This window comes from Gopherus evgoodei, chromosome 3, assembly GCF_007399415.2.
Source record: "Gopherus evgoodei ecotype Sinaloan lineage chromosome 3, rGopEvg1_v1.p, whole genome shotgun sequence".
NCBI lineage: Eukaryota > Metazoa > Chordata > Testudines > Testudinidae > Gopherus > Gopherus evgoodei.
In genome coordinates, this window is record NC_044324.1 from 157,110,961 (window position 1) to 157,130,822 (window position 19,862).

The 19,862-nt window shown below is 35.8% G+C and overlaps 1 protein-coding gene across 2 annotated transcripts in view; it reads right to left on the bottom strand.

Annotated features, from left to right (window-relative positions):
• Window positions 1–28: 28 nt before the first annotated feature.
• Window positions 29–19,862, bottom strand: part of STRN (striatin) — a 117,769-nt gene continuing 97,935 nt past the window's right edge. For both annotated transcript variants that reach the window (XM_030557103.1, XM_030557104.1), the window contains 8 exons: window positions 18,222–18,397; window positions 17,183–17,230; window positions 16,404–16,525; window positions 12,700–12,867; window positions 11,882–12,022; window positions 11,096–11,203; window positions 9,444–9,530; window positions 29–9,350 (listed from right to left, as the gene is read on the bottom strand). In XM_030557103.1, the coding sequence (XP_030412963.1) occupies window positions 9,181–9,350; window positions 9,444–9,530; window positions 11,096–11,203; window positions 11,882–12,022; window positions 12,700–12,867; window positions 16,404–16,525; window positions 17,183–17,230; window positions 18,222–18,397 (1,020 nt within the window). In that variant the 3' untranslated portion in view covers window positions 29–9,180. The remainder of the gene's footprint in view (window positions 9,351–9,443; window positions 9,531–11,095; window positions 11,204–11,881; window positions 12,023–12,699; window positions 12,868–16,403; window positions 16,526–17,182; window positions 17,231–18,221; window positions 18,398–19,862) is intronic.

Genomic DNA, 19,862 nt, shown 5'->3' on the forward strand with positions numbered 1-19,862 from the left:
TATAAGGCAAAAATATGGACACACTACAAAATGTTGAAAAATAGTATTTATTAGCACCCAATTTACATGTACAAGTATATGGTACAAATAACATTTACTTGCTCCTGCAACATTAAATAAAGCTGTTTTTAAAAACCATTGCTTATTTCTGGAAGTCCATGTGATTTTGCTCAGGCCAGAATGTGGGTACAGTATACAGATATCTCACTTCACTACTGCCATAGCAATATAAATACCTACATGATTACCTCAATGTTATCTCATTTTAAATTGCACATCAACGTAAGCAGATCTATATAATTTTAATGACATACTTGGCTTATCAGACAAGCAAACATAACTTTAAAACACAATTGACCCAATATGTTCCACAACCAATAGTTTCATTGCAGTTCATAAAAACAGAAAACTTACAGAACTCCTATTGAGATTTCCCAAAATATGCAAATAAGTGTTAAACGACTGCCCTGTAACTTTTTAAATTTTGCAGTTTTGTATGTATGTCTAGGATTCTGAAAATGAATTCTGAAGTTCTGACACAATATTAAACTTTTAACTGATAATACAATGCTTTCATTCTAATACAAAAAACTTCTGATCTGTTTGATGGTAAACGCATCTCAAAATTGTAGGGATTAACACAAGCAGTTAGATTTTCCCCAATGAATGCAAAATCCTTTTGAAATTATAGAACATTTGCAATTTATGGATTCTTATTATTGGGAAAATTAGTTACTTTGCAAATTTAAAAAACTGATATATCACTTTTAAAATAATTAATTCACTGTGTACAAAAGTGTAGCATATACCACCAAATTAGCATGTTTATAACTTTTACATAATCTCATACTAAACCACAGAGACAAATTGACAAGCCGACAGAATTACTCAACAAATAGATATTTTCCATCTGAGCCACCATTTCACAAAGTACTTGCAGTCTGATACTGTTACACCAAAGTAGTCATTCAGAGTGTGCAACATAAGAACTCCAAAGTAACATGCACGCTCAATCTTTATCCTTGTTAATTGTTTTCAAGGATGCGTTTCCCACATTACTCTTAGCAACTGGCACCCTTTCACTTCAACTTTCATTGGAGCAGCACAAAGTTCAGACTTAGGAATGTGGCAGCTATAGTCACTAATATTTTGTAGTCACCACCTGCAAAATGGGTTACCAGCCCTCCAGGATTGACCTGGAGTCTCCAGACATTAAAGATTAAACTTGAATTCAGGATTATGTCATGTGAGGAAACTTCCAGGAATATGTTCAACCAAAATTGGCAACCCTATCTATATTTTAAAAGGGGCATTACCAGACAGCTTTGGTCCCAAATACAGTTTTTGGTTTTAGGGAAAAAAATGATGTACAGGAATCAAAACAAGAAACAAACTACATTAATAGTGAAACATTTAAAATTACTTCAGTTTTAACTACGGGTAGTATTAGTTCCACAGGCAAAGAAATTTCTTTGAAAGACTGTTTTAACTTGAGTGTCTCTTTAAGAAACCAATTGAGATATTCATGCAAAACACACTGCAAACAGTGGGTATACTGATGAATATCCATGTTAAGACGTTATTACACCTATAATTATTAGAAAATATTACACTGAATAATAGTTTTATTTTCCTGTATTTTTCTACAAGTTGCTGAGATGTGTGATTTAAGGAAACCACTTCATGTAGTACAAGACTCCCTGTCAATCCACTCAGGTTCCAAAGCTACAAAATGTTGTTGGTTAACATACTCTTTTTGTATTTACAAAAGTAAGTTGCTCCAGATTGCTAATGCTCAAGTGATACCCCTGAAATCTGTTTGTGTGTTTGTTGTAAATGCTTGACTGAGATGAAACAACCATTTTGGGAGCTCTACATTTGAAAAAACAAGCTACATGTAAAGATCACAATTTCAATGAAAGATAGAATAAAAAAAATAATTCTTAATGGATAAGTGTCAGCCTGAAGTCCATCGTTTATCCTTTATACAATATTTTTGGCTGCTTTTAGTAAGCAAGCCACAAAAGTCATGAATCTATTTGGTTTGGCAAGAAATTATTCCTTCCCTTTTAGAAAAGTACAAATCCAGCTCTGTAAGTCTTTTTTTAACCTTTCAGCTTAAGACTTTGGTGCTAGGACCAAAGATTTCTCAGACTCTGAGCAAGTAATTTGGGGAGCCTGCAATTCAAGGTGAATGAATGCAACCAAACAGGACTTTTAGGCTTTGTCAGCACGGGGCTTTAAACAGTTTAAAAAACATGCTTAAGCATGGTGTAAACATGGTTGTGGTCTTACTGTGTCATAACAAGTCTTGGCAGTGTAGACAGGGTCAAAATGGTTTAAAAAAATATCACACTAGCTCATGTAGAGACCTGCATTAAAATATATTTTTTAATCTAGCTACTGTATAGATTGTCACCATGGACAAACCAAAGTATCTTTACTGAAAATGAGCAAGATTAAAACCAGGTGGGCGAGGTAATATCTTTTAATGGACCAACTTCTGTTGGTGAAAGAGAAAAGCTTTCAAGCTACCCAGAGCACGTCATCAGGACCTGAGGAAAAAGTAGAAAAGAAAAAAATGTCTCTTTCACCAACAGATTCTGGTCCAGTAAAAGATATTACGTTATCTACTTTGTCTTTCTATCCTGGGACCAACACGGCTACAACAACACTGCAAACACCAGATTAGAACCCTTGTTGCACCGTTAAAAGGGATTTATACCGAGAACAGAATCTTAAAGCAAGGTCTTATGTTGTACAATACTTCTCAGGTTTCAAACAGACTTCAAGCAACAAAATTAAGTCAGCAGGTAGGATAAAAAAATAAGAAAATTCACTAGAATCAGAAACTAAAATTAAAAATAAGTAGGTCCAAATTTTTTGTGCTAAATAATGAAAACTCAGCTGCTGTAATCCTAGAGACATGAAGTCCCAGCTGTCCTTCAGAAAAAGTGTCTAAACAGGAAGTCACTGTTAATCAATGCAATTCACCCTCCAAAGCAGGAAGTCAAAAACAGATGGGATTTTAAGGCTCTGTGAATGTATAGTTTATGGAAGAGATTCAAATGGTAACAACAAACAAGACCATGAAAAAGGTGGCTACTCAGCAAATAGTTGTTAGTAAACAAGAAAAAGTCATCATACACAACCGAAGAGGTTGATTTTGTAAGATTTTCACTAACAGAAGCAGACTCATTGAATGAAAAGGAGTACTTGCCTGAGTAAGGATCACTTAAACATAGGAGCTTGATCGGGCTCATACCTTAAATTTTTCACCATCTTAAGATTTCCTCATTTTGTTCCATTTCACGTCAGGCCACCCTTCAAAATTCAGTTTCCCTCCAACTACAATTTTTCTGGTTTGTAGACATACCCCACAGACAGCCTGATGGGCAAAATGTTGTCTACCACCTTACTATTGTTACCCTTAGTCATGCTGAGTAGTACTTGACATTGCAAGGGGTTTGATTAGCAGATTACGTGCAATTTATAGTTACCAGTGTTCTTCTATAAACCTAAATCCATTTATACCACAGAAGTCAAGTTATGTCACTTTTCAGTGTAGCCTACTCCACAAAAAACACAACATAAGTCAAAGTAAATGGTAAATTCTCAACTCCTTATGGGACAAGGGTACTACCTGAAATATTTGCCTCAGGGAAGAGCAATAGATTTCAAAAAACAAAAACAAAAACAAAACTAAAACCTTACTACAGAGTTACTCTATGCCACTCAAGAGTGAAATAGTTAATTTGACTGTAGCTTTGAAGCTCACCATCAGGAAAGGTCTAAGAGGTAACAAATTAACTATGTTACACATTATAAATTTTCCTAACAATACCGTATGTTCATTTGTCAATGTCATGGTCTGATTTTTCCCTTTTTAGTAGTTGTGGCCAAATAATTTTCCATTTAGCAGCCTCAAATTTCAGAATGTATTTTTAAATGTTGTATTGTACTTAGGGTACTTAGAGTTTCCACAGTTTTTTCCACTTTGTATTTTCCCAATCTAATGAAGAGTTCCATTTCACCTATCTGAAATATATACATGTTCATAAACTGACTCTGAAATATCCTTGAACTTTACTCATCCATAGCTCATTTGCATGTCAAAATAAAAATAAAAAGCTGTAGCATCATTTAGTAACATAGTAAAATGGCTAAAACATTTGTGTATCACACTGGATATAAAGCAATGTTTCCAAAGCTAAGCTTAGAATGGCATTGACTGTGCATTTATTTGTATGGAATGGATTGTTTATAATTAATTAAATGCAAAAATACTATAATCATTTATATAACATAGAGGTCATGATCTAAATCCAAAAAATCAGGGGCATTCAGAAATAAGGCTGAAAACTGGTCCTGCACTTCCTCTGTTGTGATTAAGTTCTAATACTATCACAGTACATGAGAACAAGTCACCTATTAACTTTTTTATGGCCTGAGATACTGCAAATTCTTACACATGTGCTTAATTTGAAGCTCATGTGTGGTCACACTGGAATCTCTGAGGAGTATGTGTCCAAGTTAGACTGGACCTTATATTTGAAAAATAAATTAACAAAACACCATTTTATTTTCAAAAATTTTGTTACAGGATACCACAAATCTCTTGCTACTCCTTCTCTAGTGGTATATTTTACTATTTCACCAAACTATACTTTCTACTTTGGCACAAAAGGGCAAAATTTAGAATTTAAGATTGGGTCTTAAGATATCCTGCAACCCACGGTGGGCAGACTTCACAGAAGTTGACATTCATTATAGAAAAGTCTTTAGAAGTGTTTGAAAACGATGCAAGATATGATGTTTATGCTTCCTAATGTATTTTTTGTTTCCTTTAGGATGGATAATATGCTTGGAATCCAGTGTTCCTGTCAAAAAATGATGTATGTATTTTACATTAATGCATAGTTTGTGGAACTCCCTATAACAAATGGTTAAAGCAGCTGAGAATTAGAAAAATTTGGGATGAGTTCAGATTGATGTATTTAAAAAAGTGTGTGTTTAGTTACTTTAGATTTTATTTATTGAAAAGGACAAGTTTTTATTTGTTTGGAATTTGCAGCTTCTACATCTATAGTTATGATTTAATTACAAAGCTGAATACTGAACAATTATACACTTAGTAACTGAACCGTATTACGCTTGGGAATACTTAACCTGTAACATTACTTTAATCACACACTGCACCCTAAAAAAAAAAAAACCACTATAGGAAATGAGGTTTGTTTTAAAGAGCTCTTTCTAAAGAAAATTTTTATTAAATGAAAAACTTAAATGTGATCTGAATACCATGGTACTCCTAGGTGACTTTTATAAACAATATAAATGAAAGAGACATTTGAACACTCTGATTAGGATTTTACTTGGCATGTCACAGAGGTGTGTCTTTAAGGTACTCAAAAAACAAATAAAAAAATGCACTGACTTAAGACACTATAATAGTGAAGGAAATATTTCCCATAATACTTAATCAAAGGTGTGTCCCAAACTAGTCTAATCCTTCTGCACAAGAAAGTATTTTAGTTAGCTGAACCATAAACATACAAAAACAGCATATGGTTTATCCTTGTAAATTGGAAGTGAAAAGGAGGATGTTTAAGCCCATTAGATCATTTTCACCAGATAAAGGGGTTGCAATTTCTCCTTTCAACTGGACTTTACGAAAAACAAAGATTAATAACACAGGTTAACCTACACTGAAATTTCTATGAAATAACTACAAAATTGCCATGTGAACTTGATGTGGAAATAGCATAATGGCAGAATGTAATGCATCATGGGTATGGAAATTTTTAGTGGAGATACCGCAAAGAACAGAGTTGGGTCCAATCCTGTGACTATTTTCATTATTGGCCAATACACATTAATGAAATTTACAGACTATACTGAATTGGGAGGAGTTGCACATAACTAAAGAAGAAACAACAACCTTGGAAGCAATAATGCTGAAAATTGTCTAAAGAAGATGGCAGATACAACTGGGATTTGAGTTTGTGATCTGACACAGCAGCAAAAAGGCCAATAACATTTTGGGCTGCGTGAGCAGAAGCATCACATCACAGAACACAGAGGTTAACAGACCCTGTCTATACTAGTGCTGATGGCACTGCATCTGGAATGGTGTGTGCACTATTTTGGACGGCAAGTTATGAAGAAATAAACTGACAAACTGAAAAGGCTGAAATGATCAGGGGTTGTAGAAAGTTGACTTGTGAGGAAAAAATGTAAAGAGCTAACATGTATAGCTTGCCTAAGAGACCATTAAGAAAGGGATATGATAAGAGTCTACATATACCTTCAGGGTGTAAATACCAAGCATGGAGAGGAACTATTCAGTACAAAGGACTAATTTGGAATAATGTGATGAAATTAAGAAAAGAAATATTTAGACAGAATATCAGGTAAAACTTTCCAACAGTGAAAAATATCTAAGCGTTGGGGTAGTCTTCCAAGGGAAGCAATAAAAGCCTAATCTTTTGGGACATATATAAAACCTCACTGGTCAAAACACTACCAAAATGCACAATAAGGTAACAATCCTACTTTGTCAGGCTGATGAACTAAACTGCCTAAGCAGTCTTTTCCATTCCTAACTTCTATGATGACGTTCAGAAGAGCTGACAGGCTCATGCACAGTATCCTGCAATCCCACAAGTACATGAGCAGATACAGTAAAAAAGACATTAACATCAATTATGAAGACCAGCACAAAAATATATACTCCACAACCTCTTTGTAAGGCTACATTTGTTTTTTTAAAGGCACCTCATCTTCCAGCTATTGCCAGCTTTAAAAGATTCACTTTTCAGTTTGAGCAAGAACTCAACAGTAAGAATGGAACATATTTCAATTCACATTTGATTAGCCGCTTTTTCTTACATTCAACTTTTAATCAGTTAGAACGACAGTCTTTAAAAACAAGCATGCTGGCCTATTAATTTTATGTACAGCAATCTAAACACCTGTAACTACATATTATATTTTGTAAGCAAACAGCACAACATTCATTTCATACTTATCATTATCCTTTGTATACACAAACTGAGAAGAATTCTTAATACTAAAACATTAAAATGCACCAATGAAGTCTTCCCTTACAAGACAGATTTAATACATGTTTACAATATATATATACACATCTATAATATACATAACTTTTAGAATTTTTCAAATAAATCTTTGTAATTTCCTTTCCAGAAATAAAATAATGACACTGAAAGAACAAGTCAAGTACACAAATGATTTTTCACAAAGTTGAATGCTCAGTTTTGCAGTCAGATTTTCCCCTTTTTTATCATATAAAACTAAATAATTTGAGTTATTATAGTAATCTGTTTAGTGATAAAATTCTAATGTTATTTAATGGAAATATATTGTACATCAATATCACAAACTGAAATATCTGAATATGCTGAGCAGTAAAAGATATTCCAGGGTATTTAGCATTAAATATAGTACACTGCAGCCTCAAACAGTTTGGGGCAACTTTTTATCATAAAGCAATAGAGTGACACTGAATGCTAATCTAAACTCCCTATTGTAATCAATGGAGGGTTCTGCTCTGAAAAAATCACTCTAAAAATAGCATTGTGTCCTATGTTTACTGTGTTTCAATGATTCCTATTTCCAATGTGCCAGTTTAAAAGAAAAGATTTCTTTATTTACTTCTAGTCAAACTCAACCTGGGATTTGAGAGTCAGGCGGGGTTCTTTCTTTCTCACATCATCACCAGTAATAAAGAATCTGCAGAACTAATTACATTCCACAAGTGGAACTGAGGACACCACTGCCTTAAATGGATTAACAGAAAGGTAACCAAGTCTGATGGTGCCCAGCAGAATAGAATCCACCTTACTCTTTCTCACCTGCAATACACCCTGCAGGGACAACAGGACTATAAACCAGCAAACTTTTTTCTGTCACTAAAGTAAACAGATATACTCTGAATATAGCGAGGGACCAGATCTGCTGAGTAAAAAGGTGCCGTTTTTAAACGGTCACTTTTCACATAACCACACTTGAAAGATCAATGGCACAGCATGCCCCATACAGGGGGAACATTTCAAAAGTTCCAACAGTTTGAAAATTAGGGGGTCTCTCTAGAACTAGCAGAATCTTTCAAACTGGTGGAACTTTGTAAAGGCAACTACTGCATTAATCTGATTGCGAGGCTCAGACAGAGCACTATGAATCCACGTTTATTCTTAAAATGAAATCATGATTTTCATCCACAGTGGCACCCTTTTTTGTAGGAAAGGGAAAAAATGAAGATGTGTTGCCTAAACTCTGCTAGAGATTGCTGTAGGAAGTTTTATTATAATTTCTTGTGCCTGACCAACAACAAACAGTATTATAAATTTGAATAAATTAAATCCCTTATTACAGTATATACAGACTATTTCAGCCTGTCTCCTTAATTGAGATTAGACTATGGCCTAAACTTCAAGCCACTTGCTATCACATTCTTTCACAAAATTAATAAAATGTATACGTTTTCTGCAACTAAATATTTGCTGTATAACATAATAGATTTAACAAAACATTACTGCATTAATATTTTTTAAAATTTAGTATTTTTTTCCTTTTATCCAAATTTACCTTATGCTAGCAGCAAAGTGGGCTGAGATTAACTATCAGCTACTTTCCTCTAAACACCATCTAGTCATTAATACCAAAGGGATGAACAAGTGACATTCACATGGTAGCCCAATGGACATGTGAATGGTCACCTTTTTAGGTCATTTAATTTAAGTATTCAGTTTATAAGATTCCTTGATGAGAAACACTTGGAAGTTCCCTTCCCCTCTCCCTGCAGTAATCAGGCCACCTATTTACTTGACCATCCCTCTATAGTGTCCAATTTTATTAGCAGAGAATACAGATACCTAGTTTCGCCCAAGGCCTGTCTGGACGAATATTCACACCCTCAGAAATAAAAGCAGTTCTTTTGTTGACATTTGAAACAGAGTTTCCAAGCTCTCAGCACCAGCTGAGTTCGCAGAAACCTGAAGAAACCTTAATTTAGAAAAGAGCACCCTGCAAAAACTAAACCATTACAAACGTTCTCTTAATTTCAGGTTAGGAAATGAAGATTCTTGTTCATGTCTCCCTCTCTTTTGTGCATCTGGTTAAATGTACAAGAGCTAGAGTTGAAAGGGAAGCACTGTGTCATACAAAGACCTTAGCCAAAGCATCTGCTCCTGCACTGGCAATATAACACTTGGATGGGTGAAATGCCACATCATGAATAGACTCATCAAATTTTTTGCGATGAGCAGTAAATTCTTGAATACAGGTTTTGCTTTCAAGGTTCCATAAGCGAATTGAACAGTCATGACCTACACAGAGAAAGAGGGAAACATGTTTTCTTAATTGTAAAAAACATTAAAGTTATTATGATAAAGGAAGAGGTTAACATTTGATTTACTTACTGCCAGACATCAAATACAAGCCATTAGGATCAACAGCTAAACTTGTGACAGCATCTAAGTGGGCTACCATTGCGTGGATCAGTTTTCCTTTGAAAGAAAAGATTATCCCTGTTATTTTTCTACAGTTAATTTTTGTAATTCAACATATTATGGCAATTTACTTTGTATGGCCCCACTGAATCTGAAAGAGAATGAACATTTTAATTCTGTCCATTGATTTTTCTCACTGAGTAGAGCTTTCATGTTTTATATCATATTAAAGAAAAATACTCTCTCATGACTGAGCGAGTATGGTTATGTATCAAGTCATTTTATATTGTTCATTTGCTTAAGTGATCAACAGTTCTGAAGTCAACAACTGTGTTAATCCATTGTACTGTGTATACAACATATGCCTTGTGGACTGGAACAATCAATAGTTTTTCCTGAACTAACGCTGCAGCCAGAGTGCATATACAAGTATCTGCTTCCTGACTGACTTAGCGGTCAGTTATTCAGCAATAAGCCACAACAATGTGTGCACTGGTAGGCAATCATCCACATTTTGGGTAAATACAGTTGACTGCCTTCAACAATTCCAAAATGGAATCAGTCCTTTACTACTGTTGAGCCTTGCATGACTTATTGCTATTATAGCAGCTCCTTCATTTAAAAACATACAAAACACTTGTGCGTTTATCTATGGAATATATTCTTCTGTTGTGGAAGGAAATTAACACACAAAGGGTAAGAAAACAGGAAAAAGGTTAAGGCTTTTTGTCTACTTGTTCAACTTTTAATAAATAGATTTATTTTCATCTTTTCCCCCAGCTTCTACTATCCCTTGCCATGAGCTCACATAACACTTTAAACTCCCGTGTTTTACTGTAAAAACAACACTGGGAATACTGAATTGTGTGCAACACAACTTTTAAGGAAGAAAGCGAATTGGCAATAGCAAGAGGGCCACAGACTGCTGGGAAAAGATTGGTGTACTACTGTAATTGAATCCCACAGCACCTCTGTGCAGGTAATTGCTTCCCTTAAAACTGAACTGGGAATGTTAATTCAGCTCCCCGTCCACACTTAAACCGAATTAAAAACTGTCCAGTCATTCCTGGAGAAGAGGCCATTTTCTTTGAAGCAACATTACTGGAGTAGCGCTCCCACTGAGTCTGGAGCAATGTCATTAGTAGAACTTCAAAAGGAAACTACTGCTTCCCCAAATAGGCCAGGGCAGACCCAGTGCTCAGCAATCCTACAGAGATGCCTAGGCTGCTTTTAAGTGCTTATGAGGATCCAAGCAGGCAGAATTAGGAAAAAAAAAAAAAAAAGATGAAAAATCAGCAAATGAAAATTTTAGACTAACCTGAGGGGAAGTTTCCCAAGAATGAGTTTCCACTAGGTCTGTGCAATAGCCCTCACAGGGGAAATGGGGAAATCACTACCATGTGAGACATTTAAAACCAGAAACTGCAGACTGCAGTTTCCTGACATTGCCTCTCAATGTGCCAATTGTATGAGCTTTCTACAGATGAAGTCTGGGTTGATAGTTTCATGTCAAAGGTCAATCCTTGACCTTTCTCATGAGACTGCCAACAAATTACTATGAGAGTATGTTTGTTTTGTTTTACAGTGCTATTCTGGACAGTGTCTGGTGAAAGAACACTTACCTGTATTGTTGTCATAGAATTTGATGTGCCTGTCTTCATGGGCAGTGATACTAATAGGAAGCGTTGGATGGCTGACAACTCTGTTGATCTGGCAGGAAGAGTTAGCGGCTATGAAAAAAAAATATAGTGAATCTCTAATGATTGCAAACTCCAGCACACATTCCTTTGAAAGAATAAAATCAGTAACAAGTTTTGGGCTAAAAATTCTTCACAGGCATTAAATTTACCATGTGTCTGTAATGGAAGCTCTCTCAAGTAATACCTTATTTTTATATAGTGCCTTTTATCCTAAATCATTCCAAAGCACTTTAGAAGTGACACACATGCACACTCACTGTCACTCAGACACACTACCTAACATTAATTCACTTACATATAAGTGAATTAATGCATAGGGACACACAGAGGAGGGGTTTCACTATGGATTCCCCCAACCTATTTCCTCTGCTTTAATTTTTACTATTACAGTAACTGCTTAAAAATATCCCAATAGAATTATGAGTCACACAATGCGTGTTCAAAATATGCATTTCTTCTGACCTTTCATCAGAGATATGTGGTTCACTGTGTTGCTGGAGCCCTGCATGAGGTCTAGAAGATTAGCTGTAACATTATCCGTCACTGCTTAAAAGCCAGCAACTGCATTTCACTCTATAATTTCACCTCTCACCCAACTTCCCTATTTTTTGTGAACATACTCTCATTTTGAGTAAAATAATACAAGCTTTCAACAATAAAAATATCAACCGCTCTCGAGAAGAAAATGTTTTCATTTTGGATACATACTGGTATCTGTGTTGGATTCCAAGGTAAGAATTCGTTGCCGTGTCTCTATGTTAAAAATGCAAGTGTGCCCACTGTTAAATGATGCTACCATGTGACTTGGGTCACTGCTCACAAGGTCCACAGAAGAAGGGATTCCCATTTCTACAGAAAAGCAGAACATTTTTTAGAAATGAATTAGTTGGTAAAAGCAAGAAACCATTTTGGTATAAAAAATTATATAGTTTCATTATGACGTAAGGAAAAAGTTATTAATGCTGTCTAAAACTATATAATTTTCAAACATTACTTATCAATTGAAACACTGACTGCCATCTTGCACTTGATAATATAATGAATACAAGTCATTATTTGAAGTGATACTCTACAGTGGTTCATTGGTTTAAAACAGATTTTATTATCTAGAGAGAGTAAGGACTCAGAATCTATGCCCATATAGTCTAATATGGTCACCAACTTAATCCTATTTGGTGGATATACTACCTCAGAGAATATTTTTTATTAAGATACTTTATTTAAGAGCTTGGGATGGGATAGGAGAGCCATTTCTACTTTGAAGTCTGTTCATGGGAAAGAAATCTTTTCTTGCATGGAGCTCTAAGACTAATTCCCAGAGAAAAACATCTATAGTACAAAGTTAGAGGACACAAGTAACTTAAAGGGTAAAAATACTTACAAAAAAGTTGCAGTTGTTTAAAAATTACTATTAAAACTAAGATGGAGTCTTCAAGAGCAGGATGGAGGAGTGTGTGGGACAATAACAGAAATTATGAGTTTAAACAGCTAAGCTATAAGCATTTAAGTAGGAAATTATTCTGTACCTTGATTATCATTAAATATATTAAGAGCTGGAGCAATTTCTGAAGCTTTCCATAAACGTATGGTGCCATCTGCTGAACAGGATAGTAAATGCTGGTGTGCTCCACTATAAACCAAGCCCCATACTGCATCTGTGTGGCCTACAAATGCACCTCTTAGAACAGACGGATCTGTGAAAAAAGTGATAGGGGATAAACGTTTTGAAACAAATTTTAAATAAAGAGAAACCACTGAATTAGAAGTAATTCCTTTGGCTGTATATAGAATCAAATATTAAAAACAGAGAATTTGGCTGGGCTATCACTGAAGAAGTTTAGCTTATTCAGTGTAACGGTACTCAGATTTCACTAGGGTATCTGGATTTCAGTTATTTAATTTGTATTTTTAAACAGTAAAATTGGGTTTTACAACATCTCTAAAAATCCACTTCCTCTATACCACTACCACTAAAACTCTTAACTATCTTGTACTGACTACTGCCACCTCCTTTGTTCTGGCCTGTGCTTCTTTCCTACCCGTTCAGTATATTCAAAATACCATAGGGCGTAAAGCACCTTCCTTTCCTGGTGCTTTCCCTGTCTCCCTGCTACTTGAGTCTCTTTAGTGGGTTAAAATCTCTTTCTAAATCAAGGCCAAACCCCTCTGCCTCATCATAAGGCCCTATACACACAGCTCAGACCCTGCCTATATTTAAAGTATCTTCTGCCTCCTTTTGCTCCTTATGTGCACTCTTCTCTTTAGTGTTCCCCAGCTGTTTCCTTTTCTCATTTGCAGCTCTATACTTTTCACCACATTGCTACCAATTCTTAGAACAGACTCTTTATGTGTAGGCCAAGCAATCTTGATCCTCTTCAGATTTGTTTCTTTCCACTAGTACACTACCTTTAATTTATAACGTAATCCTAAAACCGCCAAAACTTACCAGAAACTAACACATAAATGAAAAACAGGTATGATTTGGTTTTTTTGCAAACCCATAGTCTTCCAAAACTGTATTTCCTTTCCAATGTTTTTCTTTTGTCCCCGTTTTCCATGACCACTACTGTTATTTATTAAATTCTCTAATTTACACTTAAAGTTCCTCAGCACAGCTCTTGTCTTCCTACATTTTTCTACAAAGCTGTTCACCCCAATGGTATTATAAAAATAAGAAGAAGCACTTAGAAAGGGAGAAATATTCAGATATCTTTATGATGTGTGTCACAACCCTAAACCAAAGCTCAAACATGGCGTCTGTATGGCCAATTGTCGGTCAAAAGGTCACATTGATACTGTGTGCAACACCATAGTGCCGTGTGCTACCCTATGGTGCAGTGTGCCACCTTATAGTGCTGTGTGCCTATTTTTGAACGTTCTGTCTGGTCAAAAGGTCAAGTTAGTGCCGTGTGCTACACTCTAGGGCTGTCATAATATTTCTTCCCAGATCTTGACCTTAGCGTCCAAAATATGGGTGTTAGCATGAAAACCTCCAAGCTTAGTTACCAGCTTGGACCTGGTATCGCTGCCACCAGCCAGGAATTATACAGTGCCTAGCTCACTGTGGTCTCCCCAAAACCTTCCCAGGGGACCCCAAGACCCAGATTCCTTGAGTCTCACCACAAAGGGAAATAACCCACTTCCCTTCTCTCTCTTCCCCTCCAGGTGTTCCCTCCCTGGGTTCCTGAAGAGATATACAGATTCAAGCTCCGTGAATCTAAACAAAGGGATTCCACCCTCCCTGCTTCAAGTCCTTGAAACACAAGTACCGAGAGATCTAACCTCTCTCCCCCCTCACCCAGAGGGTATGCAAAGTCAGGCTTAGTAAATCTAACACAAAGAGACTTTCCCCCTCCCTTCGTTTCTTAGCCTTAACCAGTGAAAAACGCTCAAACAGGTCTTAAAAAGAAAGCTTTATATAAAAAGAAAGAAAAAGGACGTAAAATGGTCTCTGTATTAAGGTGACAATACATAGGGTCAATTGCTTAAAGGAAAAAAAAATGAATAAACAGCCTTATCCAAAAAGAATACAATTTAACACATTCCAGCAACTACACACATGTAAATACAAAAAAAACAATATAAACCTATTGTCTTACTATCCTTGTACTTACATTTAAAAACAGAAGATTATAAGGTTGAAGATAGATAGATCATTCTCAGAGAGGAGAGGGCACAGACCCAAAACAAAGAACAACGAACTCACACCCAAAACTTCCCTCCACCCAGATTTGAAAAAGTCTTGTTTCCTGATTGGTCCTCTGGTCAGGTGTTTCAGGTTACTGTTTGTTAACCCTTTTATAGGGGAAAGAGACATTAACCCTTAGCTATCTGTTATGACAAGGGCTGTGTGCAAAAAGTAGTGTGCCAGATGCACTTCCTATTGACGTAGAGGGCACCAGCTCGGAACCTGGAAGGTGAAGGAGCTAGGGACCAATCAGACGCTGACACGAGTAAGAGTCTTCAAATAAAACCATGTCTCACGCCAAAAACAGCAGGAGTATCTGCGTGTTAGCTGAAAGGCCTGATCACCCTTTCAGCCAGGGTCTCCTCCAGATTTTGCCGGCTCGTGTCGTGTCAATTTTTCTTTTGGATTATTTCTCACCAATTCGTCATGCCCTTGGTGTCTGTACTGCTGGTCAGCTGCGTTTGGAGTGTGGTATGTGCATTTTATTTTCTATAAATATTCTGTTCGCTCAGCCTCTTCCTTCTTTTTTCCTTTCTTTCTCACTCTTACTTGGGACAAAGTTGTGTATACAGTATATGAAAGTCAAATTGTTGTATTGATTGCTATTGTGATTGGTTGGTGTATTTTACAATATTTGGTTAACATGTGTACAGTTTATTTAGTTTTGTATATCTGCTCTGGATTTTAGTGAGTAGTTGATTATAAATCGTTTGGTTTCTTGTTGTCGGATGTAAATAGACTGTTTCAAGTTGTGTTTGGTTTTACTCTGATAGTATTTCTAGTTGATAAATCGCCTCTTGCCGGCCCAAGTTGTAACTTATCCCCGTTAATAAACGGCCACGTGGTTTGAAATTTCAATCTGTCACATTTTAATTTTCCTCTCTCAATTAAATCCTTATTCGAACCTGCATCTGTCTCGGACAATGTGTACAGAGGATGAGAAATGAAAGGATAATTCCATGTATTCCTAGCCTTTTCCAATCTGAAAGTGTTCATGTATAATATCAACAGAAGCAACAGAAAAAAAAGTTGCTGCAATTATGCTACATGAGGGAGAAATTAGCATTCAAGAAGTTAAACATAAGTTAAGATTAAAATGTCATTAATAGCATGTCAGCTTATTTCTCAAAAGCCAACTTTCATACAAACCATATATGAAACATCATGTTAAGAAGTCTCTTGACATAGTCCTTGTTCATCGTTAAACTGGCAGGTTTCACCCTTTTGCCAGCCCGTAATAATGAGTCAATCCAAGAACTAAAGCAGCAGTTTACTTATGATTTGTCTACATGGCAAGTTAGTGCACAGCAAATTGGTGTGCTGTAGATTCACACTATGGCTTGCATGTACTAACTTCTCATGTAGTCAAGCCCTTAGATACTAAAGCCAATAGTTACCTTTTTCTTTCAAGTTCTGAATATCACTATGCAAAACAGTTCACGGCGCTGCTAAACCAGCAAAAGTTCAGGTTTTCACTAGATACCTCATTTTCACTCGCTAAGTGTCTGTGACAAAAATGTGCCAAGTGTGACAGAAACATACCATAAGAATCATAGGGGTCAATATTTGGGTTTGTTGTATTCCAGGCCTGGATGAGGCCATCAGTTCCTCCACTGTAACACTGCTCACCATTACTGCTCATTACCACACAGAGCACTGGGCCACTGGAAAAAATCCACAGAAACCAAATCATCATTTCAACTCTTCTCACTGATTACATGTAAGAAAAATAACTGTTAAGTCTATGTTCAAAGAAAACATTTGGTCTTGTGAACTCTTAACTGAGACTCGCTAGATGGAAACATGGCAACAAAAATACTGCACATTTCAGGTGGTATGTGATACAGTGCTTTTGACTTTGACAAAATAGGCTCCCCAATGTCCAGTCATATTATTAAAGTCAGACCAAATTAATGATTAAATCAATTGTATGAAGTACAAAAGAAGCACAAACGATGAGTCTGTTCCTATCAGTTTTAAAATATAATTCAACAACTATTTTGCCTGCAAACATACTGGGAAAAAAAAATTCTGTACTGCAGTAACAAGCACAAAAGTTCCCTATTTTGCAATATTTATATTTACATTTGTCTTTTTAAAATGGTAGCTTTAACAAGCTCCAACTAGAATAAAGACATTCATAATAGAACCAAACACACATACAAATATTTAAAATGAATAATATGAAAACTAAATTAATAAAAAGACTAGCTGATTTTTCATACATGGTAGAAATTAATACTTGAAAACTACTTTAAACATACGAAAACTATTTCTCAGAGCACAGTAGTGTTTCTATATGCGCAAAGGCATGTACATACCTGTGTGCTCTGAATGTATATATAGGTTCTACATCAAGAGAGGCACTCCTAAACAAAAGCACAGGAGAGCAATTTCAGAGTTTGTTATAATACACAAGTGTTCCCTGAAATATTTTTTGAAAACAGAATGCTGAAACAGCTATCTTGTCCAACTGCTGTAAACTCATATTAAAGTTTTCCCTAACCATCTTCCCTCTCCAAAAAGCAATACTGGAAAGATATTTTTTTTGTAAAGCAGCCCAAAAAAAAAAAAAAAAGAGGAAGCAGTCTAGTCATGAGCAATCCTACAACAATCAAACCAAAAAGAGGGAATAAACTTTGAATAGATCACATATATTCTGTGGGCCACATTTTATACTGTGCTCAGCCACAAGAGAGAGGTAGAGAGTGGATTACAGTTCACTGATTCTAAGGTCGGTTATGCCAAAACCCCAAGTGAATTTACAGCAGCTAAAGAACATGCTCTAGACTGCCAGCTGGTAACTGTCCCTAAGGAACTGCACGTTGGGGACTGCAGGAGTACACCATGCTCTGGCCAAGTCTCTCCCCACCAATCATTCTGATAACTCTAGGAGGGCGGCATAGTTACTGGCTATTCAAGAAATCTCCAGCAGAGGAGATGCATCCAGATTCAGCAGCGTACAAACTGCAGAGTGGACCAGAGAATCTGATCTCATGTCTGTCCATATTTTTATCAGTAAATATATATACACACACATGTAAGTGATATATAATTAAATAAGTCACCACCTTTAAATAAGTTTTCCTAGTAAAATAATATAACAGTATCTATATGGAAGTACAGTAAAAAGAAAAGAAGAGATTAACAAAATTACATGGCTTCAGCCTGGCATTATTTTAAAGTCTGTATCTTACAACAGCCTCATTCCCCCTCGCAATGAAGTGAAAAGGGAGGACTCCCATTGACTCCACCTGCAGTTGGATCAAGCCCCAAATTATCTTTTCTTTGTTGTTAATGTTTCTCTAAATAATTAGTTAAAATGGTTTCACATAAACACTTAAATAAGAACAGCCTTACTTTTTTGCTGGCGCTGTTTTTTGTAAATTCCACATTTTTAACGTATGGTCCTCGGATGCAGTTATTAAGACTGGTTCAACTGGATGGAAAGCCAGACCTCTTATTCCATCAAAATGACTTCTTAATGTGAATTTAGGATTCCAGGTCTTCCTCAGTGCATCCTTATTGTTTGCTATCTATTTGGAAAAAATACCCAAAATTTGTACTTAGTTTGGTGGACTTACAACAAAAGGAGAAATCAGAATTTTAATCTAGCATTTATGGATTACTTCAAATTGTTACTTCATTTTCATATCTCCATGTCTTTAAACTAACCAGCACTCTATTTGCCAAGCATGAGAAAACTCATATTTACATATACAGGTAGTATATACAAAAGTCAGATTATTTGCACCTTACTTTTCTTCCTCACTTTCATATTTTAAAAAGTAGCCATAGTTTATGACAAGAATTAAAAAATAAGATCATAAATAACATCAATTGGATTACTTTTTTAAAATGATAAAGAGAAGATCCCATAAAAACAGAGGATGGAAGTCTTCCCATATGGATATGCCTCTGTGCAAACATGAAATGCTCTGTGAGTCACATTTATCATCGCTCAGTGACTCAAAGTTTCTCAGTTTACAAGTCAAATGATATCCTTCCTAACAACCAGTACTGCCAACTCAGCCTAGGATCTGGAAGTTCAGCTGCGTTCTTTCTGGTTCACATATTAAACAGCGGCCTTGACTCAATCAGGGTGCATTATAGGAATAGTTAGGATGCAATTGGGATGTGGATCTTAATTTAATCCAATTTATTTTCTTAGAGTGTATTGGCGTTGTTGTGCTAACAGGATCAGTACAAACTTATTTTTATCAGTAAAATAAGCAGTGATGACTTGGAATTAAAAAAAGGAAGCAGAACAGTTGAGTAAGATTATATTTACAAAGGTTTCAGAGTGGTAGCCGTGTTAAGTCTGTATCAGCAAAAACAACATGAAGTGGGTTTTAGCTCACAAAAGCTTATGCCCAAATAAATCTGTTAGTCTCTAAGGTGCCACAAGGACTCCTCATTATATTTACAAAGATACTTCTTTAACAATAACTGCTTTTTAAAAGTGACCCAAATGATAATCCAGTCTCAGTAACGTAAAAGAAATGCTGTAAGGCAGTCATTTCAACACAGCTCCCTTGGACAAAGGCTGAAATAAAACAATGGATGATCTTTTAGGCTTTGTCATCAACCACTACTTGCGCTAAGTTTCATAGAATCACAGGACTGCAGTGGATCTCAAGAGATCATCTAGTTGAGTCCCCTGCACTCATTTGCTTGGCAATAACAGATAAAGTCCACTAATAAAATGCTGATACAAAAACTAAATCAGGACTAACAGTATCATAATATTTGTTGTGAAGCACATTTCATATAGATCCCAACATTTGTGTCTATAATTAATTGCAGGCAGAGAGGACTGATGCCCCTTTGAAAGATTGGTCTTTAATAGAATACAGCTCAGAGATTTCAATATTGAAAAGTCTATGCATTCTATCCAGCATATCTTCAAACAGTATGTATCAGAGACTTAAAACTTGTTTCCCAGAGTTTAATAAATATTGAAGTAATAACGAGAACACACAGCATAGAAACCTAAAACTT